The sequence below is a fragment of the Anser cygnoides genome, chromosome 17 (assembly GCF_040182565.1).
Source record: "Anser cygnoides isolate HZ-2024a breed goose chromosome 17, Taihu_goose_T2T_genome, whole genome shotgun sequence".
Lineage (NCBI taxonomy): Eukaryota > Metazoa > Chordata > Aves > Anseriformes > Anatidae > Anser > Anser cygnoides.
The window spans coordinates 1941275-1957696 of record NC_089889.1 but is presented as its reverse complement, the minus strand read 5'-3'; the positions used below and the strand labels follow the sequence as shown (position 1 = coordinate 1957696).

The 16422-nt window shown below is 44.4% G+C and overlaps 1 protein-coding gene across 2 annotated transcripts; it reads right to left on the bottom strand.

The window, feature by feature from the left end:
- Positions 1 to 1937: 1937 nt before the first annotated feature.
- On the bottom strand, positions 1938 to 16256 carry SART3 (spliceosome associated factor 3, U4/U6 recycling protein). Of its 2 annotated transcripts, none has more exons than XM_048073866.2 (19): positions 16009 to 16256; positions 15207 to 15333; positions 14096 to 14200; positions 12876 to 13060; positions 11792 to 11897; positions 10917 to 11041; positions 10460 to 10615; positions 10018 to 10156; positions 9527 to 9634; positions 9040 to 9117; positions 8780 to 8838; positions 7553 to 7662; positions 7157 to 7269; positions 6662 to 6738; positions 6106 to 6274; positions 4941 to 5389; positions 4301 to 4453; positions 3525 to 3712; positions 1938 to 2989 (listed from the first exon to the last, which is right to left on the bottom strand). In XM_048073866.2, exons 1-19 carry the CDS (start codon positions 16207 to 16209, stop codon positions 2809 to 2811), a joined length of 2829 nt encoding a protein of 942 aa, XP_047929823.2. In that variant the 5' UTR covers positions 16210 to 16256; the 3' UTR covers positions 1938 to 2808. The 2 variants fall into 2 exon arrangements, with proteins under 2 accessions (XP_047929823.2, XP_066835187.1); XM_066979086.1 differs by having other exon boundaries at positions 4941 to 5392; positions 16009 to 16254.
- Positions 16257 to 16422: the final 166 nt, after the last annotated feature.

Here is a 16422-nt window from a genome sequence, read left to right as displayed (position 1 = left end):
CTTGCTGCAGTTCAGCGACGGCATTTCTGCCCTCCTATTCCTGGTCTCAGCAGCACTTTGCATATTAATTTCGGTTGCCTTTCCTAGGGGGAGCTGCGTGCAACAAGCAGCAGGTGTTTTGTGTGTGATTACAGAGCAGGTGAGTGGAAAGAGACAAGAAACACCGACTTACTTCACTGAACTGCAAGGTGCTTTTGCTGTGCTTTCAACAGAAGTACTAGTTGGTGCCCGGAGGCCCTGCCTCAGATCCCACGTCACCAAGCAGGTTCCCTGGGAAACGGCAGCTGTCTTGGTGTGTTTCTGTTCAGGGTTTGGGAAGAGCTCGCTCCTGCAAGGCTGCGGGCAGAAAAGGTGGTTATGCAGAACCAGAAGGCTGCCTTTATCAGTTGTGCCATTTTGGTAAGAATTCGTTTAGCACCTTTGCCGAGAACTTGAGTTTCCTTAATCTACATACAGAGCTTCTCGCTATAGCTCTATTAATTACCAGGTCGTGTTATTGCTGTGATAAATGCATACAGAATCACAAGGCCTCTCCATACTGCAGCAGCAGTATGTTGCACCCAGAATTGCCACCCAATTCAAAGTGTACCTTATCTTCTGCAGCTTTACAGACGGGAGGAGCTGCCTACGCCCTGCTGCCAGTTGCACAGCAGCCAAATCCCCTGTGTCTTAGATCCCAACACCTCCAAGTTCAGAAAATGTGGATCAGAAAACATGGAAGCAATCCCAATGAGTACTGTAAAGCTTAAGCCCTTTGCAAAGCAGTATGGGTTGTTGTACTGTCCCAGGCCCATTTGTATTTCATCCCTCTAACTCTCTCTTACCTGCAATGTAGTTACAATGTTTTATACAAAAAACAGACAACGGAACAAGATTGGGAGGTACCTGTGTACTGCAGCACCTGCCCGTGCTCATGTACTGATTACTGCTGCCAGGAGAAGCAAACAGTAAGGGAGGAAGGGTGTTCTGTTTTTACAAAACATGCTTATTTTTGTAGTGCAAGGTGAGCATAAAGATATTCTGCACTTTAGAGCTCTGGAAAAAAGATGTTATTTTAGTAACAGATTAATAAAGTATTTTAATATTAAAGTCTGGTTGGACTAGGCTGTTGTCACGCTTTGCTGCTGGCAGCAAAATAAGCAGCGCTCACAGCTCGGTTCCTGGAGCGGCAAGTTACAGGAGCTGTAGGAGCTGTTAGGCAGCGCACATCCTAGCTCCCTCAGCACTGCAGGACTGGAGGACTTTGAAGCAGCAAGTCCAGCTCTAGCAGCCAAAAAAAAAACTTAATTCATCACTCATACATCGTGCCTGATGTCAGGGCGAGGTAAGCATCCTTCCCCACCCCCTAATTAAAGCTTCTTCATCTTAAAATGGCATTAGAGTGACGAAGCAGATGGAGCTACGCTGTTGTTGCATCATTACAGTGCTGAAGGGTTGGCCCACACTTGTTGCAGAGCAGATGCATGCTGTACTGTGCACAGGCTCCACAACAGGAATTTGGGCCCTTGCTCTATTACCCCCAAAGCCATCGCTTTCAAAGCTATGAAGCAGACAAAGTAAAGCTAAAGTAAAGCCAAGTCAAAGGAGCACAGAAAGTAAGCACTGAAAATAGTGTTTATTCGCAGCAGTGCTTGTGTTGTACAAGTGAGCTCAGCCCTGCTGTCCCCCCTCCCATCCCAACCCCAGGTGCTGACTTCGAGTCAGCAGCAGTTTTAGGTAAGCAGTAATATTTCTATCCACACTCGTTACCAGATTATTCTCGAGGCTGAGGTGATTACTGAAGTGGTTCAAGCTACTGACCCTAAATGGGATGAGCTACTTACAGGTACATGACGACACTATCTCAGTGCACCTGAGAGCGGAGGTACATCAGTATTACCTAGCTGCCGTAGGGTAAGTGCAATTCCAACACCCACATTTCAACAAAAGCAAAAGTATTTATAGAAAACCTTTGAGAACTTGAGTTTAATAAACCAGGGAACTTCAGCTTGCACTTCACATTTGTACAAAACCATACAGAAACCACCTGCCAGAGACGTATGAGCTAGCTAGCAAAAAAAAACAAACAAAAATGGTCCTCAGCAAGAGCATGTACAGCTTTCATGGGGAAAAAAACAAACAGAGCTAATATCATCCATGACACTTAAAAATAATTCCAATGTCTTTTACAAATACACAATATAAAAAACAGGTCAACTCGAACAGAACGTCAACTGAATACATATATATGTATATTTGTGTATATACATATACACACAAATGTATAGAAACTCTCCCAATACTAAAATAGGCCATTGTGGTGAAGTTACTAGCATTTGCCATTTAACTCTTAATGGAAGGAGATGAATGTCCGTGCGTGTGAGAGTGTTTTGGTGGAACATGGGTTTGTCGTCAGAGAGAATGACTGCAATCACAATCTGAACTTCTGACCAGTGGAGCTCGACCAGGTTATCGCTAGGCTTTCACATTGCGTCTCGTTCGTTAATGAAAGAGAAATATTTGTAAAGTATTCAGGAAAAAAATGACGTGGCATCCAACCTGTACAGGAAGTATTTCCCCCCTCATTACCCTCAATATGAGGAATCACATAATGCCATTTTACCAGAACATAGTATAGCTCTTTGCTCTTAAAAACAGAGGAAAACGGATTTGTACCATCCTACACTGATCTTAATGAATGCAGTAGTCCAGAACAGTATTTACACGTGATTGTGACTGGCGTTCTCTCCTTGCTAGCATAAGGACACAACATGGCTTCCATAAAGGCATTTCACATTTTACCAGACCAGCTGATTGCAGACTTTTCGCTCACTTGTTCAGTAGCATCTTGGCAAAGTCAGCATTGGACATCTTTTTCGGCTCCTCAGCAGGTTCAGATGAAGTTGCTGGTGAATTCTGGACCATCCCGTTCTCGGCCTTAGCCACAGGATTACTCTGGCGCTGCAACGCACGAGGCATCATTGACAGCTGCGTCCTTCCCTTCCCTCGCCTGGAGAGGGCAAAGTGACACTTATGAATATCCCAATGCTCTTTGAACATACTGTTCTAGCTTAGGAAAAGAAAAAGGGCTTTGTTCACTAAAAGGAACACCCCTTTAAATATTATTCTTGTCATTTGTTTCAGTAGTAAGTAGTGCGAAGCTTTCAGCAGACGACCTTTGAAACAGCACACCTAAGTCCTGACAGAAAACAACCTCCCAACAGCCCCCAGAAATTGAAGCTCTGTGTTTTTATCTACAGAGCACGTACAATGCAACGCCAACTGTAAGCAGCGGGAGCACTTGGAAGGAAAAAAGAACAGCTTCAGTCCAACACCACTGTATATACTCAGTCACTACAAACCTGTTCCTATCGGTAATGTATGGAGAAATCTGCTTTTCCTCAGCAATCCATCGGTTCAAATTTTTTTGATTGAGTACCTTTCAGATCTTCCCTCATCTTCTGGACGATGCTCCCTACATTGTAGCCTACAAATAATCCCAGTGTTTGCTTTTTAAGCAGTGGGAAACACTTGCTAATACTTACGCTCCATAAATCTGCCGTGGTGCCGCAAACTGTGAGGCTCTGCCTGCCTCAGGCTTGTCTGGCAGCTTTCGGAGGGGCGGGTTACTGATCGCCACCTTGATGACGTGATCCTTAATTGTCAGGCCATCCATTTTCAGCACAGCCTGCGAGGCCTGAGCTTCGTTTTCATATTCCACATAGGCCAGGCCCTAAATAAGGGAAGAGGTAACCTAGTTTTAGTCATTCTCTCTCTGCGTGACAGAGTCTCTTATTTAACAAGCACCCATTTATTGCAAAATGGAACTAACAAACCCTGTCAGAGAGGTGTCTCATTTCACACTAGCAAATCCATTACTGCAGCAGGTGTTATGCACAATAGCATGAAGAAACTGAAGATAAAGGAGGATGGGGATCAGTTATACCAGGTGAACCCCAGCCAGCCAGCTAGTTTAGAAACAAGCGTTCTTTGCAGACCTACTGATGCCTCTTTTTACTATGCTGAAAATGCTGCAGGTATCTCTTCCTCCATCCTTTTTATATCACGTTTTTCTTATGTAATTTAATAAGTATTTCAGAAAAAATTTCTTTCCCCTCCTATTTCTTATTTGTTGGCACAAAGACACACCAAGTTACATAAATCCATGCATTTCTACAAGTTTTAATGCAAAGCCAGTTTGGCAACAATAATCAAGTCATTTGCTTTAAGTTACAAAACCTATTTTTTATATCCAAATCTCATGAAGAGTTTCCTGCTGAAGGATTTCATTGAAGTTACCAGTGTGTTAAAGGATGCCTACCTTGGGTTTTCCTGCTCGGTTGGTGACCAGCCTAATGTCTTTCACGTTCCCATGTGCTTTACACACATCTTCCAGCTCTTCCTTAGTGCAGGAAAACGGCAAGCCAGATATAAACAGTTTGTGTTTCTCCAGTGTGGTGCTATACCTGAACACCTGAACAAATAAAAAAGGCTGTTAGTTCTCAAGCCAGTCAGAAACAAAGAGGATTTCAACCTATTATAAAGCACTCAACCTTCTGAGTGAAAAGGTGAGATTAACAAAAAAACACCCACACCATGAAAAAGCCATTAATAATATCTTGAAAGATATTTGCATATAAACACAGTCATCCACCAAGGATGTGCGAGGAATTCTTAAAGTGAAGTTTTTAAACGTTCTCTGTTTCACAATGAAGAGAACCATTGATATATCCATCTTCTTCCTCAAGCGTCGCTATTTGAATACGGAGTTTTTCTGCATATAACCCAATAAAGTAGAAAAGCACAGATTATACAACTTATATCAGGTACACACCATTAACTACGCCAAACTAATACAACATGAATTTGTTAGATGCAGGAACTCAGGAAGCGACACGTCCTGAGAGCTTTCCAATGCAGTCCCACTGTTCAACCCGCTTCTTGAGTGAGTAAAAATTTACCTTAAAGTCCGGATTCTTGTTCTTGTCAACACAAGGAGAAACAAACATCGGTCTTCCCTCCACAACTTTACGATCCAACCCAAGAGCTTGGAGAGCAGATTTCTCATCCTTGAATTCTACGTAGCAGTAGCCCCGGAATGTCCCCTTGTTACTGAATACCGGACGGATCTGCTCTACCTCCCCGCAGCTCTCAAAAAGCTCTTTCAGTTTCACTTCGGGTTCTGCCATGTTATAGGAAAGGTTGCTGACAAAGACGGTAACGTTATCTTTACTGCTGTCGTGCAAAACTTTGGGGATGTCTTTTCGACTGGTAGATGCCTTTTGCTTTTGGTTTGCTGGACGATCCGGCTTTTCAGGTCCACTTCTTCCAAAGAGCCCAGTTTCTAACTCCATGTCTTCTTCTAGAAGTAAACCATCACCGTCTCCCTTGTGTCTCTTGCTGGGCTGCTCTGCTGAGTAAGGAAATTGAAAGCCTTACTAGAACAGTTACACCATTTCATTTCATTCACGACTCAAATTAGACTGCTCTTCGCTACCACCATGGAATCATGAAATGGCAAATAGGAATGAAATGAAAAACACAATGACAGCTTAAAGGCAATAAAGACCTCCCCCACGTTCTTAATAACGAGAAACAGATTACTTGACCAAGACAGCAAGGATTAAAATGGAAGCACTGACAATATTTGGTTTTGTCAGTTACAACTACTGACTCATGCTCTCTTTGTCTAATAGGATCTTTATTAGAAAATAAAAAACCTAAAAGCTCCCCATACTCCCAGTGGCAGCAATCTCAAAATCTTCTGGTACCACCTTCCAAGAGACTACTATAATACCGAATAACCAAATTTAGATTCCTCATGCTTCAGCATCATTTGATGAGTCCGGAAAATTAATTGAAAAGAAAAAAATCACAATATTTCTCTGAAATAAGAAATCTACAAAAAAACCTCTAGAAGTTCTTTTAGGCACATACTTCTGCTAGCAAAAAAACACTTCATCTTGCTTTCATTTTGCAAATACAATGAAGGCCTCTTGGGAGAAAAAGGCCCTGAAAAAAAACAGCAGCTCTGAAGACAGCGAGGGCACTTCATCTGCCTCTAACTGCAGGCAAGCACCTGGTAACCCCTGGTGCCAGAGGACTGACGCTTTTTTTTTTTTTTACCTTCTTCTTCTCGTCCCCATTCACCTTCATCATCATCATCTGCTTTGCGTTTGTCTCCAATTCTATTTTTTTTAGCCTTTTTGGAAGCTTTCTTTTCTGCCCGAGCCTGCTTTCGTTGCTCAGCTTTCTCCTCCTCCTGCTTTGCCAGAGCAGCTTCTTTCTCAGCAACCTAAGAACACGAGATTCTTATTTCAGTGACTGCATGCTGCAGGGCATTCTCATGCACTGTTTCTACAGTACTGAACCTGGAGGGTTTTCTCCTAAGCTATATAAACACAAAACTAATGGAATCACCATTTAAAGCGCATGTCAATTATTTGCTCTTACAGCTTTCCTAGAGCACTCCTGTTACTCTTTTATCATCCAAGTATCAAAAGGTGAAACATAAAAAAGCATTAAAGAAATTAAATTATACTTTTAAACTAAAATCAATAGTTCCGAAGCTTTAAGATGATTTAGGCTTATCTGCACAAACCAGCATTAGAAATTTGACATTCAAGGTTGATCTTAAAATAGGTATTTCCTATAAAATGCTTATAGTTCACAAAGTTCTGACCTTTGCTCTTTGTTCATTAACTCGTGCTAATCTGTTTTCTGTTTTCTGCACAGCTGCATCCCAGTCTTCTAACGTTCCTAGAGGGTTAAGAAATAAAAGCCTTGTATTTTGCCTTCCCATAGTTTGGAAATACAATTCTAGGAAAAAAAGACTCAGTGAAGTCATAGACCTTACTCTTACTATTAGCCATTATACACGAACATTTAATATAAATTAAATGAATGGCCTTCAAAGAAAACAAAATCCAAGCAAAACAAAACCCTCTTTTTATCATACAGTGCCCTCAAAAGGCATGGAAAAAACAAATTTCAGCAGGCTCTAAACCAGGCCTGAAAAGGTGAAGAAAAGAAAATAAAGATCTGCTTGCATATGCTACAGTAGTCAAAAGAAAATGAGCCTGCGCCAGAAGACAAAATACTGGATCAAAGCTCACTCTGTACTAAGGACAGTGAAATGAAACTAGACTGTAAAATGAAACGACTTGCAGTTCGCTACCTTCTATCCTCTCCAGCGTGAGCAGCACCTCGCAGACATGCTCTGGATAGTCACTTGTGCACTGCACGGCTCGATGCAAGGCCTTCCTGCAGTGCTGAGTATCCCCATGGGCTCTACAGCAGGGAAAACACAGCAGTAAGAAGCCAAATCCTCCACATCATGATTACAAAGCAGTACGGTTAATAATATTCTATACAAACACTTCTCCTCTATCCGTAGCTAGCTCACACTAAGCTTTGTTGCTGTATTATTTCTGAAACACTACACGGACCTGCACTAAGAACCTCAAAAGCACATTATGAACTCCTAAGGAGCATACCAACACCGAGCATATCAGCCTTGTGTCACACAGATGAGGACACTTACATTAACTCTCTCACCCAGCCAAGCTCTCACCTTTCCAGGTTGTAATACTCCAGCCACATGTTTGCGTACTTGGCATTCCCTTTAGTCATAATGTTGTCCCAGAGCTCCCTGGCCTTCTGCATGTTGTTACATAAGCGGGCCTGTAAAGCAGCACTCGGCACACTCAGTACAGTTCAGGATTATTTGTTCCAACACCACCATCCCCTGGCATCCCCACCGCTTCTTCCCTCCCCCACACAACTCCAAAGCTTATGCATGCAAACCCAGAGGACAGAAGTGAACACCTAATGTACTCCTATCACTGAGTAACACCTCCCATGCCCACCCGTTGCATCAATCTTGGTTTCTAGCTCCCACAGACGCTTCGTTTTGGTCATTATAAGGCATTTGAGACAATTGCTTTTGAACTTTTCCTTCTGTCATTATTCATTATTGTACCTAACGTGGCAGTTCAACACACAGCTCTCAGTCTAAAACAATTACTTCATTTCTGTTACTAAATGGTAGAGGGTGGAGAAGGGGGAAAGTGGATTAAGAACCTGAGGGAAGTTCACCTGAACTCACTGTAGAGAGGTCTGTGGGTACACGAGACAGCTGACTTACTAAAACTGCTCTAGCATAAGCTGAATCACACCTGAAGCACCTACTTCTCCCTCCAGGAGCACACACAAAGTGAGAAGTAATTAATTCAAATTCTGGGCCAACTTTGGTCAGAATAATTACAAGATTTGAGACTTTGGCAAGCCATCCCATGCATCATACCCAGAGAAGTTATAGCACAAAAGTAATCTTATCCAGGTTCATACGAGCCTGGGGCAAAGGAAGGTTGAGAAATCATCATGGCACCAGCACGCTGATACCTGTACTAGTTTGAAACTAGTCGGTATAGGCAGCACTAAATTAGGTAGAATTCAAAGCAATTTCGAGGCATAAGTACTCAGTTCCATGTCACTGTGGCCAGCCAGCTGCCCAAGTTACTCCCACATCTGTACCACACCGCAGTCACAGCAGTATAGACACGCTAACAGTCCTCACAACCTTCCCTAAGAGAATGCTGTCTCTCCTGAGATGTTTTGCTTCGAGCCTGAAGCTATGCTATGTGCTTGACCAGCCCAGACGCAGAAGAAGAAAGATTTACTCCTTGAAGTTACAGACAAAATGCCGAAGTACAAGAGCACTGCCTCCTGTGTGGCTGGAATGTCTAAAGAGACATTTCCTCTACTCTAGCAATTAAAATACAACAGATAGAAACATCACCTCAACTCTTGCCCAGTTCTGCATGATGGTGCAGGATGGATCTCCACTTTCACTAAAGCCTGGGAATAAAAATAAAGTACTATTTGTGAATGGCTCTTGGAAATAGGGCATTTATTAAACAAGTTTCAGGTCACAGGTGAAGCATTCATCTTTTTCTAAAATGTCTGAGACTCCTGAAGTTAAACATTATACGGAAAACTGCTCTTGTGAAAAAGTTACTCTGAACAAGACAAAGCAATGCACAGGACGATTTCACTTACGCTCTTCGACTTCTTGTTTCAAATACTCCACAGCACGTGCGAATGCAGATCGCAGCTCTTCTAATTCTTTACTTGAGTCTTTAAAAAAGAGAAAGGAAATGAAAATTATTATTTCAAGGTGGTTCTATCTACTAAAGCTTCTTTACTCACACCCCCGATGTTTTTATGTCAGGGGGAAATAAAGCTTGCTACTTCAGTAAAACTCACTACATGCATACCAAAACAAACAAACAAAAAAAAACCACCACCACCAAGTACCTAAAATATAAAACAGGTCGTTTTTGACAGCACAATCTATTTTTTCAGCAAAGAGCTACTCTAAAACAAGTATGTTCTTTTATTTTATACACACTGACAGGCAAGAAAGTAGTATTTGTGAAGAATATGAAACTAGTGTTGATTGTATTTTATTTTTTAATTAAAGTAACACCGCTGTTTCAGACATACACATAAAATTTACATATTTATTCAAACATCTCATACGTACCTTGTGTAAAATCCACTCTTCTTCTTAGGTAATCAAGATATGCCTGCCAGATTTCTACGTAGTCCGTTGCCTGAATAAAGCCTGCATTCAGAGCCTTTTCAAACATTTCTGAAAGAAACAGGAGTGGGTAAAAACCCATAGAAATACGTATTTGCTTTTCATTTCCTGACAAAATTAGCAAGCTACAGCATACAGGGCAAAGAAAACACAAGAAGCCCTAAATATAGTAAACTGGTTAAGGAATTCAATGTAAAAGCCCATTTAATTCAGCAACATTCAAGCAAAGTTGAAATAAAGAGCTTGCTCAGAAGTGAAGCTGCTCAACCCTAACAGCTGTGCCCTAGAAGCACGCTACTGTAAATTTCATCGGCTTTAAGACTGCTGTAGAAGGGTTACACCAAATCCTGCAGGTCGCCACTTGTCACACATCATTCATAGTGCCACAAGAAGCAGTTCTGTAAAGAAGTTTTGCTGAGATAGTATTTCTTTACCAGAAATAATGCAGTGGTCAACTCCGTGCCTCTCCATTGCCAGAAGATAGCGAATCCAGAGCCCAACTGTCCAGGGACAGTTCCTAACAGCGCGGTCGTGAGCAGACAAGACCAATTCTTTCACTCTCAGCTGCCGGTCCTGAAACAATCATACCAAGTTTTAAGTACCTTGGAGCCAGAGAGCCCAAGACAAATTCTGCAGAGAAAATACACAGCTGGGGGAAAAACTGAGCAAACGTTCGCTTGATCAATAAATACACCACTGAAAACAGGACAAAACAAAAGGTGAAGCAGAAATCAGCTTCCGGAGAATTTAAAGACAAAGCGACAGGATTGAGAGAACACTTACCGGTTATTTATCAACCACTAAGGTATTAAAACAAAAGACAAACAACAACAAAAACGGAAAATAGAAACCCAAAAGCTTTTCTGTTTGCCTTACCAAATATTGATTGTAGCGTGCCCAAAGATCTGGTACAAGGCAGTTCTCAGCCAAAGCCCTCTCATAGATCAACTGAATGCGAGCTGGATCACCTGCTTTCATTTCAAAATCGATGTAAGCTTGGTACTCTGCTAGCTTTGGAGTCTCAGCACCCAGCTATAAAACAAATAGGAACAGGAAAAATAAAAATCTGCTCAACAAAGCATGATTCAAACAGCCCAACTGTCACTCTGGGTAGGTCTCAGGCAAAATTTCAAATACGAGCTTGGCCTCTAAATATCAACAGCTTCAAAAGTTTCCAGTACATCTGATTACGAAGTGCCTTGCGTACTGCTCATAGCTGCCGGTCAGCTAACCATGCTCAAGGGAGCTCCCTTATCTCAGAGGCTAGAGAAAAAAAATCACCACAAACCAAATAATTCTTATTTTTACAGGAAGATGAAAGTAACAGCATTACCAGTGCCTCTTCATATGGTTTACACTTCTCCAATTGCTGCAGAGCTTTTTTGTAGTTCTTAATTATTGTTTCTGGTATCGGCTCTTCTGACCATTCCTCGTATTCAGCATATGAGGCCTCCATATCTGTTAAAACAGACACGAAAGCCCATCACTAACGCACTCAATGGACTAAATAATAAGTATGCAGCTTATGTTTGATTCTAATACAGGCATTTCTGTTTGTGTTTACATCTTAACTGTTATACTACTACACCTCTAAAGTGTTCCGATGCTTTATCTTATATAGTGTAATCTGAACACAAGCTCAGGACAAGTTATTTTAGAGCTAATGATTTTGCTTCAGAAAAACAAGAGTCCCAAGATCTTCCAAGAAGAAACCAACCCAGATTCTTTCAATACATAAACGAACAAGTCAAAGAACTGTGCTTAGCTTTCTCCTATAAGGAGACAATGAAGCAAGAAAAGGGACTCAAGGAGTTTAAAGCATGAACCTGATATGGCAGGACTAACAGCCCAGCTGTCAGCATGTATTTATTTACCTACCAACCAAGCTTCTCGTACAGTGAGCTTCACAGCTGAATTCCTAGCTCTGATGGTCATGTTTCATGCTAATTATCTGTACTTTAAATGGCCTAAACGATCGCAAATTATGCGCCGAAGAAACAGATAAACCAAGTTTCAATTAATATTTCTGAATAAAAGGGAAACGCTCATCATTCAAGGGACCCCAAAGGCAGGCAAATGTAACCGAGTAAGGAACGTTCAAATATCCCAGCTGCAATTTGTGGGGCTCTACCAGAGGAATGATCACAACTAATGCCATGCTGTAACACAGTTTCTTCATGCCACCTCCCCAAGTGCAAAGGCTCTCACCTAACAGCGGGATCCCCAGCTGGCGCCTGAACAGCGTGTGGATCCTCTCAAGCTGGCTGCAGAGCATCTGCTGCTGCTCGGGCGACGGAATGCTGCCAGGAGCTGGCTACAAACAAAAGGATTGAAATGTCATCAGTTCCCTCAAGCCTGAGCTGAGGAACACGAGGGGGTATTGTTTATGGGCTGGGGATCTGGGCTCCGAATGACTACGCGAGCCTTGACAAACAGACGTAGCCAACTTGCATTTCAGGTGGCTGCTGTGAAAGCTAAAACTCGGAAACCGCTGGGCTTTGAAGTTGGTTGAATGTAAAAAACGTTCCTCAGTGAAAGCTGACACATACATCGGGAAATCAAAACCTGGGGATAAACAAACAGCGTGCGACCACGCCATTTCACAAACCCACTGGGCTGCCAGAGAGGTTTTCAATAAATCCCTGCTGCTCGCACAGATGATTTAAAACCTCCAGATTCCTTTCCGTTTATTACTGGAAGGGTGTTCTCCCGTTACTCCTGTGTTAAGGCACTTCACTACTGATTAACTTCCATGTCTTAGGTAGTAAGCTGGAAGGAAATGGAAACATTCACGTTCTGGGCATCTTGTAAAGGTATCTTTTGCATACATCAAGCCTGCATGTTCCAGGGGTAATACACTAGAACCCATAAGTTGCAAAAAGGGTGAAACAATGAATGAGCTCAATGCTGAAGTGGAAGACAGCCTAGATATGTAAACACGATCGATTATGGGCAAAAGTATTTAATGGAAAGAATAATAATGCTAATAATGAAGCTGCTTAATAGTAAGGCTAGTTGGTTTAACATTATTCTTGTCGGTTCAAGCTAAAGCATGGAAATTGTGCTTCCAGATGTGAGATTATGATCTTATTTAAGCCCAGACTCATTATTACACCAAGAAATGCAGAGAACGTCTTTCCCAGACCACAGGGCCAGTTTCTACAGGTGAGAAGTAACAGCTGAGCGACACCACAGCCTCTTCCCTCAGCAGCTGATGAAGGGGCAGCACGAGATGACTTCAGAAGCAACACCACAGCTTTTTACTTGCAGCAGCCCAGGGGACTGGCCTTACCTGCGCTGTTTCCAGGATGGCATTCTCAAACTCGCGGTACGCTTCCCACAGAGCCGTTCCTTTTGTCACGTGCAGCCCAACCGCGGTTAACGCTCTCTCAAATATTGAGCGAACCTTCTCGATTCCTCCTTCCTGCCCGATGCCGCCAATTGAGTACTGGGCATACTCTAGCCAAATTTCAGGACCTAAACAAAGTTAGGAGAAACAGATGAGCTAACGACCTTGAAAACCAGAAAGGGATCTCTGCTCCCCAAACACCTAACATTCGCAGCATTAAGTAGACCAGGACACAATTTTCTTTACCACTTTATATAGTAAAGAAAAAATTATTTCAGTCTATGCTCTTGGTTCGATACCAACAGCTACAGTTTATCTTCTGAAAGAAGTCACTCTCGTGGTCCTTACTGACAGCAGATCCAGAGGGCACCTCCTCTCAGTTCCTCACTTTCCTGCTCCTTCTTCCTGAACCAACACCCGGCAGTGCCAGCTATGCTAATGCTGGGACATTTTACATGAATTTTCTGGAAGAGATTCCCCTCTGATGATACCAGTCCTTCTCTGCTCCTTCCAACACCACGTTTTCAGCACCTTGCCACAACACCCAAGGAGCACACAGCGACCCAGTGCTCTGAGTTGCCGTACGGCTGCAGGCAACTCCTGACAAACAGAGACAAGCCACCACGTGCTCCCCTGGCTTTAACAAGGGCGATCGGAGCTTGCTACTGCAGCACGGTGAGGTTCTGCCATGTCAGAGCATTTCAGGAACGCCATCTCCAAGACAGCAACTACGAGCTGTTTTAAGAGCTGTCACATAACGGAAATGACAACAAAGACAGCGCTAACCAACACAGAAGGTAAGGGCAGAAGTGAGCATCTCAACGGCATTCTTTCTCCTCAAAAAAGAGCTGGAGAACGTACTGTGGGTAACGCAGAAAGCATTCCTTAACTAAGCACAATACTTGCTGCTTGTAGATATTAGAAAAGCGCAAAAAATGCATTTAAATTTTTTTTATAATGTTAGCTTAGACTATCTCAGACTGCAGTGGCACTTAAAGCATTGCCTTTAAGCAGCCTATAACTCTAACACTTCAGCACAAAGTAAGGATCACTCCACACTAACATTTTTGACGCAATTTCAGCATTAGAACGAAAGATATTTTCCCAGAAAAAGAAAGCCATAATCTGAACAATACATTTTATAGCACATATTAAGAACTTACAGATGTAGTCTTTCACGGCTCTCTCAAACAGCTCGTAAACTTTCTCTCGCTCCGAGTTTTCAGAAGCCATTTTTATCTCATCCTTCAACCAGTCCAGCCAAATTTCTGAAACCAACGAGTTTAGAACCCATCACTAAGAGCTCAAAAAATGATTTAAATTGTTTGTTCAAGTTTCTGGAGTTTCTAGTAGCAGACTTAAAAACACAGAGAGGGACAATGGGGGAAAAGAAAGCAACTTCAGCCACCACAATTAATTTGAATGAAAAGCTTGGCACAGACCTCTCCAACTGGGTACTAAACAAGCACATTTCTATTTAAAGAAAGCTGAAGTTGCAAGCAGCAATTTGTTGGTAGCTTGCACAGAGGATCGGTGTGCACCAGTAACCAAAGAGCCATCATGTGGCACACCTTCCCTCCCATTTTACAGGAAACAGTAAATGGCTCTAGAGGCTGCTAGTTTCCACACGCATAAAAGGAAACTTTCCCTTGCCAAGGCTAAAAGTACACTGGCGGAACAGCCCCTGTGGTATTTACATTGCCTCTGGGTTTATTATGAATAAAAAGAAATACATGCTTTAAGGGCTACCCACAACTTCTGCCAACACAGTATTTTTTGCTGCTTGCCTGTAAAATTTAATTTTTGGCAGCAGTTTGTCTGGGCTCTGAGTCACGCTCGCTGACTAAACGACTGGAGCCATTTCTGTGCTGCCACCCCCCAGCTGCACATTAGCAGCCCTACACCAAAGGGCTGCACAGGCAAACCTGTCTGCCCCGAGCTACGGCAAGTCCCGTTCCGAACTGGAGCACCAGGGCACGTAAAACATCCCCTCCCACCAGTTCCACCCTACAGCAGCAGCCTCTGGCAGGGCGCAGGGCAGCTGCAAGCACCAAAAACTCGAGTTCCTGCACGCCTTACTGCTCCACACCCCCCAGAGACAGAGCTCAATGCTGGCTATTAACACCAGCTGCGTGCAGAGCTTAGATCTGTTCTTTTAGACCTCAGACTGGAGTCTGAAAGCTAGCACAAACATGTTTTGCTACTGAAACGAGGGCATTTCACACTGGTGATCCCTGACCAGCACCAGCTGCAAGCCGAGAAGACGCTCCATACCTTCAGTCAGCGGAAAGAGCTCGCTCATCTTCTGACGAGCTCTTCGCAGCTTCACCAGCTCTCCCTCCTGCCGGAGCAGCTTTATCAGGTCCAAGTGGCAGTTATAGTCAAAAGCATTGATAGAAAGCTTTAGAGAAAATAAAAAGGGATTTTTTTAAGGCATGATAAAGCATTAGACATACAAAAATCAGAGAACATTTAGCAGAACACCAAACACCCTTTCGCAGCACGTGAATCTGATGAGGACATCAATTCATTCACCCAGTCCAACACCCTCCTCCCAGCGCACAGTTGCCCTAGGCTCCAGTGCTGCCCACAGGACGCTTTCAGGCCACGGACAGTTATAAAAAACACTTCAAACTTAACTAAGCTTTAAAGCTCTGACGGAAAGCCGACTTAGAGCTCTACAGCCTGCTCAGCAGCTCTGGCGCTGAAACCCGGAGCGCGGCAGAAAATTGCTCGGGCGTTGTAAGTTAGGAAGGACCACCCCCCGCGATAAACCTGAGGCGCTTTGGGTGTCCCGAAATCAACGAAAAACAAACGGACCGGTCCCGAAGCCTCCTCAGCGAGCGCCGCCTGCCCGCTGGGGCTCTCCCAGCGGCTCTCTGAGGAAAAATCGCTCCGTGCCCCCCGCCCAGCCCCGCACCACACCGGGGACCCCCAAACCCCCCCCCCCGGGAGAGCACGGCTGAGGCCGGGGACGCCCCGAGCGAGCCCACAGCAACCGCGAGGGGGTCTCTCGGGTCCCTGCGGCCGGGGTCCCCTCCCCTCACGGCTCAGCCCCGGGCCGCCCCCGCCTCACCTGCTCCTCCAGCCGCTGGATCTCGGCCTCGTTCTCCTTCTCCTCATCCTCGCCGTCCCCTGACGAGTCCGAATCGCCCTCATCCTCCGAGTCGCCGCCCGACTCCGGGTCCGCCCCCGGCGGCGGCAACCGCCGCTTCTCCGCCGCCTCCTCCTCCTCCTCAGCCGCTGCCGCCGCCGCCTCGGCTCCCGCCGCCGCCATCTTATGCAGCTCCCCTCGCCGCCCGCCGCGCTCCGCCACCCGCCGGGGCTGGCCGCGCCACGCCTGCCTCAGAGCAGCGCACAGCCGCCGGTCAACCGCCGTGAGGAGGGAGCCGTGCAGCCTCCCGCACCGTTCCCGGATTCTCACCGCTCCGCGGCCGCCCTGCGTTGAGCGGCGCCGGGTTCTGCCCCTCGGAGGCTCGACCGAGGAGCA

What these genes read in the sequence shown, in the direction of transcription:
- SART3 (XM_066979086.1), bottom strand. Translation starts at nt 16,209, where the DNA reads ATGGCGGCGGCGGGAGCCGAGGCGGCGGCGGCAGCGGCTGAGGAGGAG. An exon ending in CACGCTACAATCAATATTTG is followed by an intron (nt 10,157 to 10,459) that starts GTAAGGCAAACA and finishes TGATTGTTTCAG; the next exon opens with GACCGGCAGCTGAGAGTGAA. An exon ending in ACAAGAATCCGGACTTTAAG is followed by an intron (nt 4,454 to 4,940) that starts GTAAATTTTTAC and finishes TTATTTGTTCAG; the next exon opens with GTGTTCAGGTATAGCACCAC.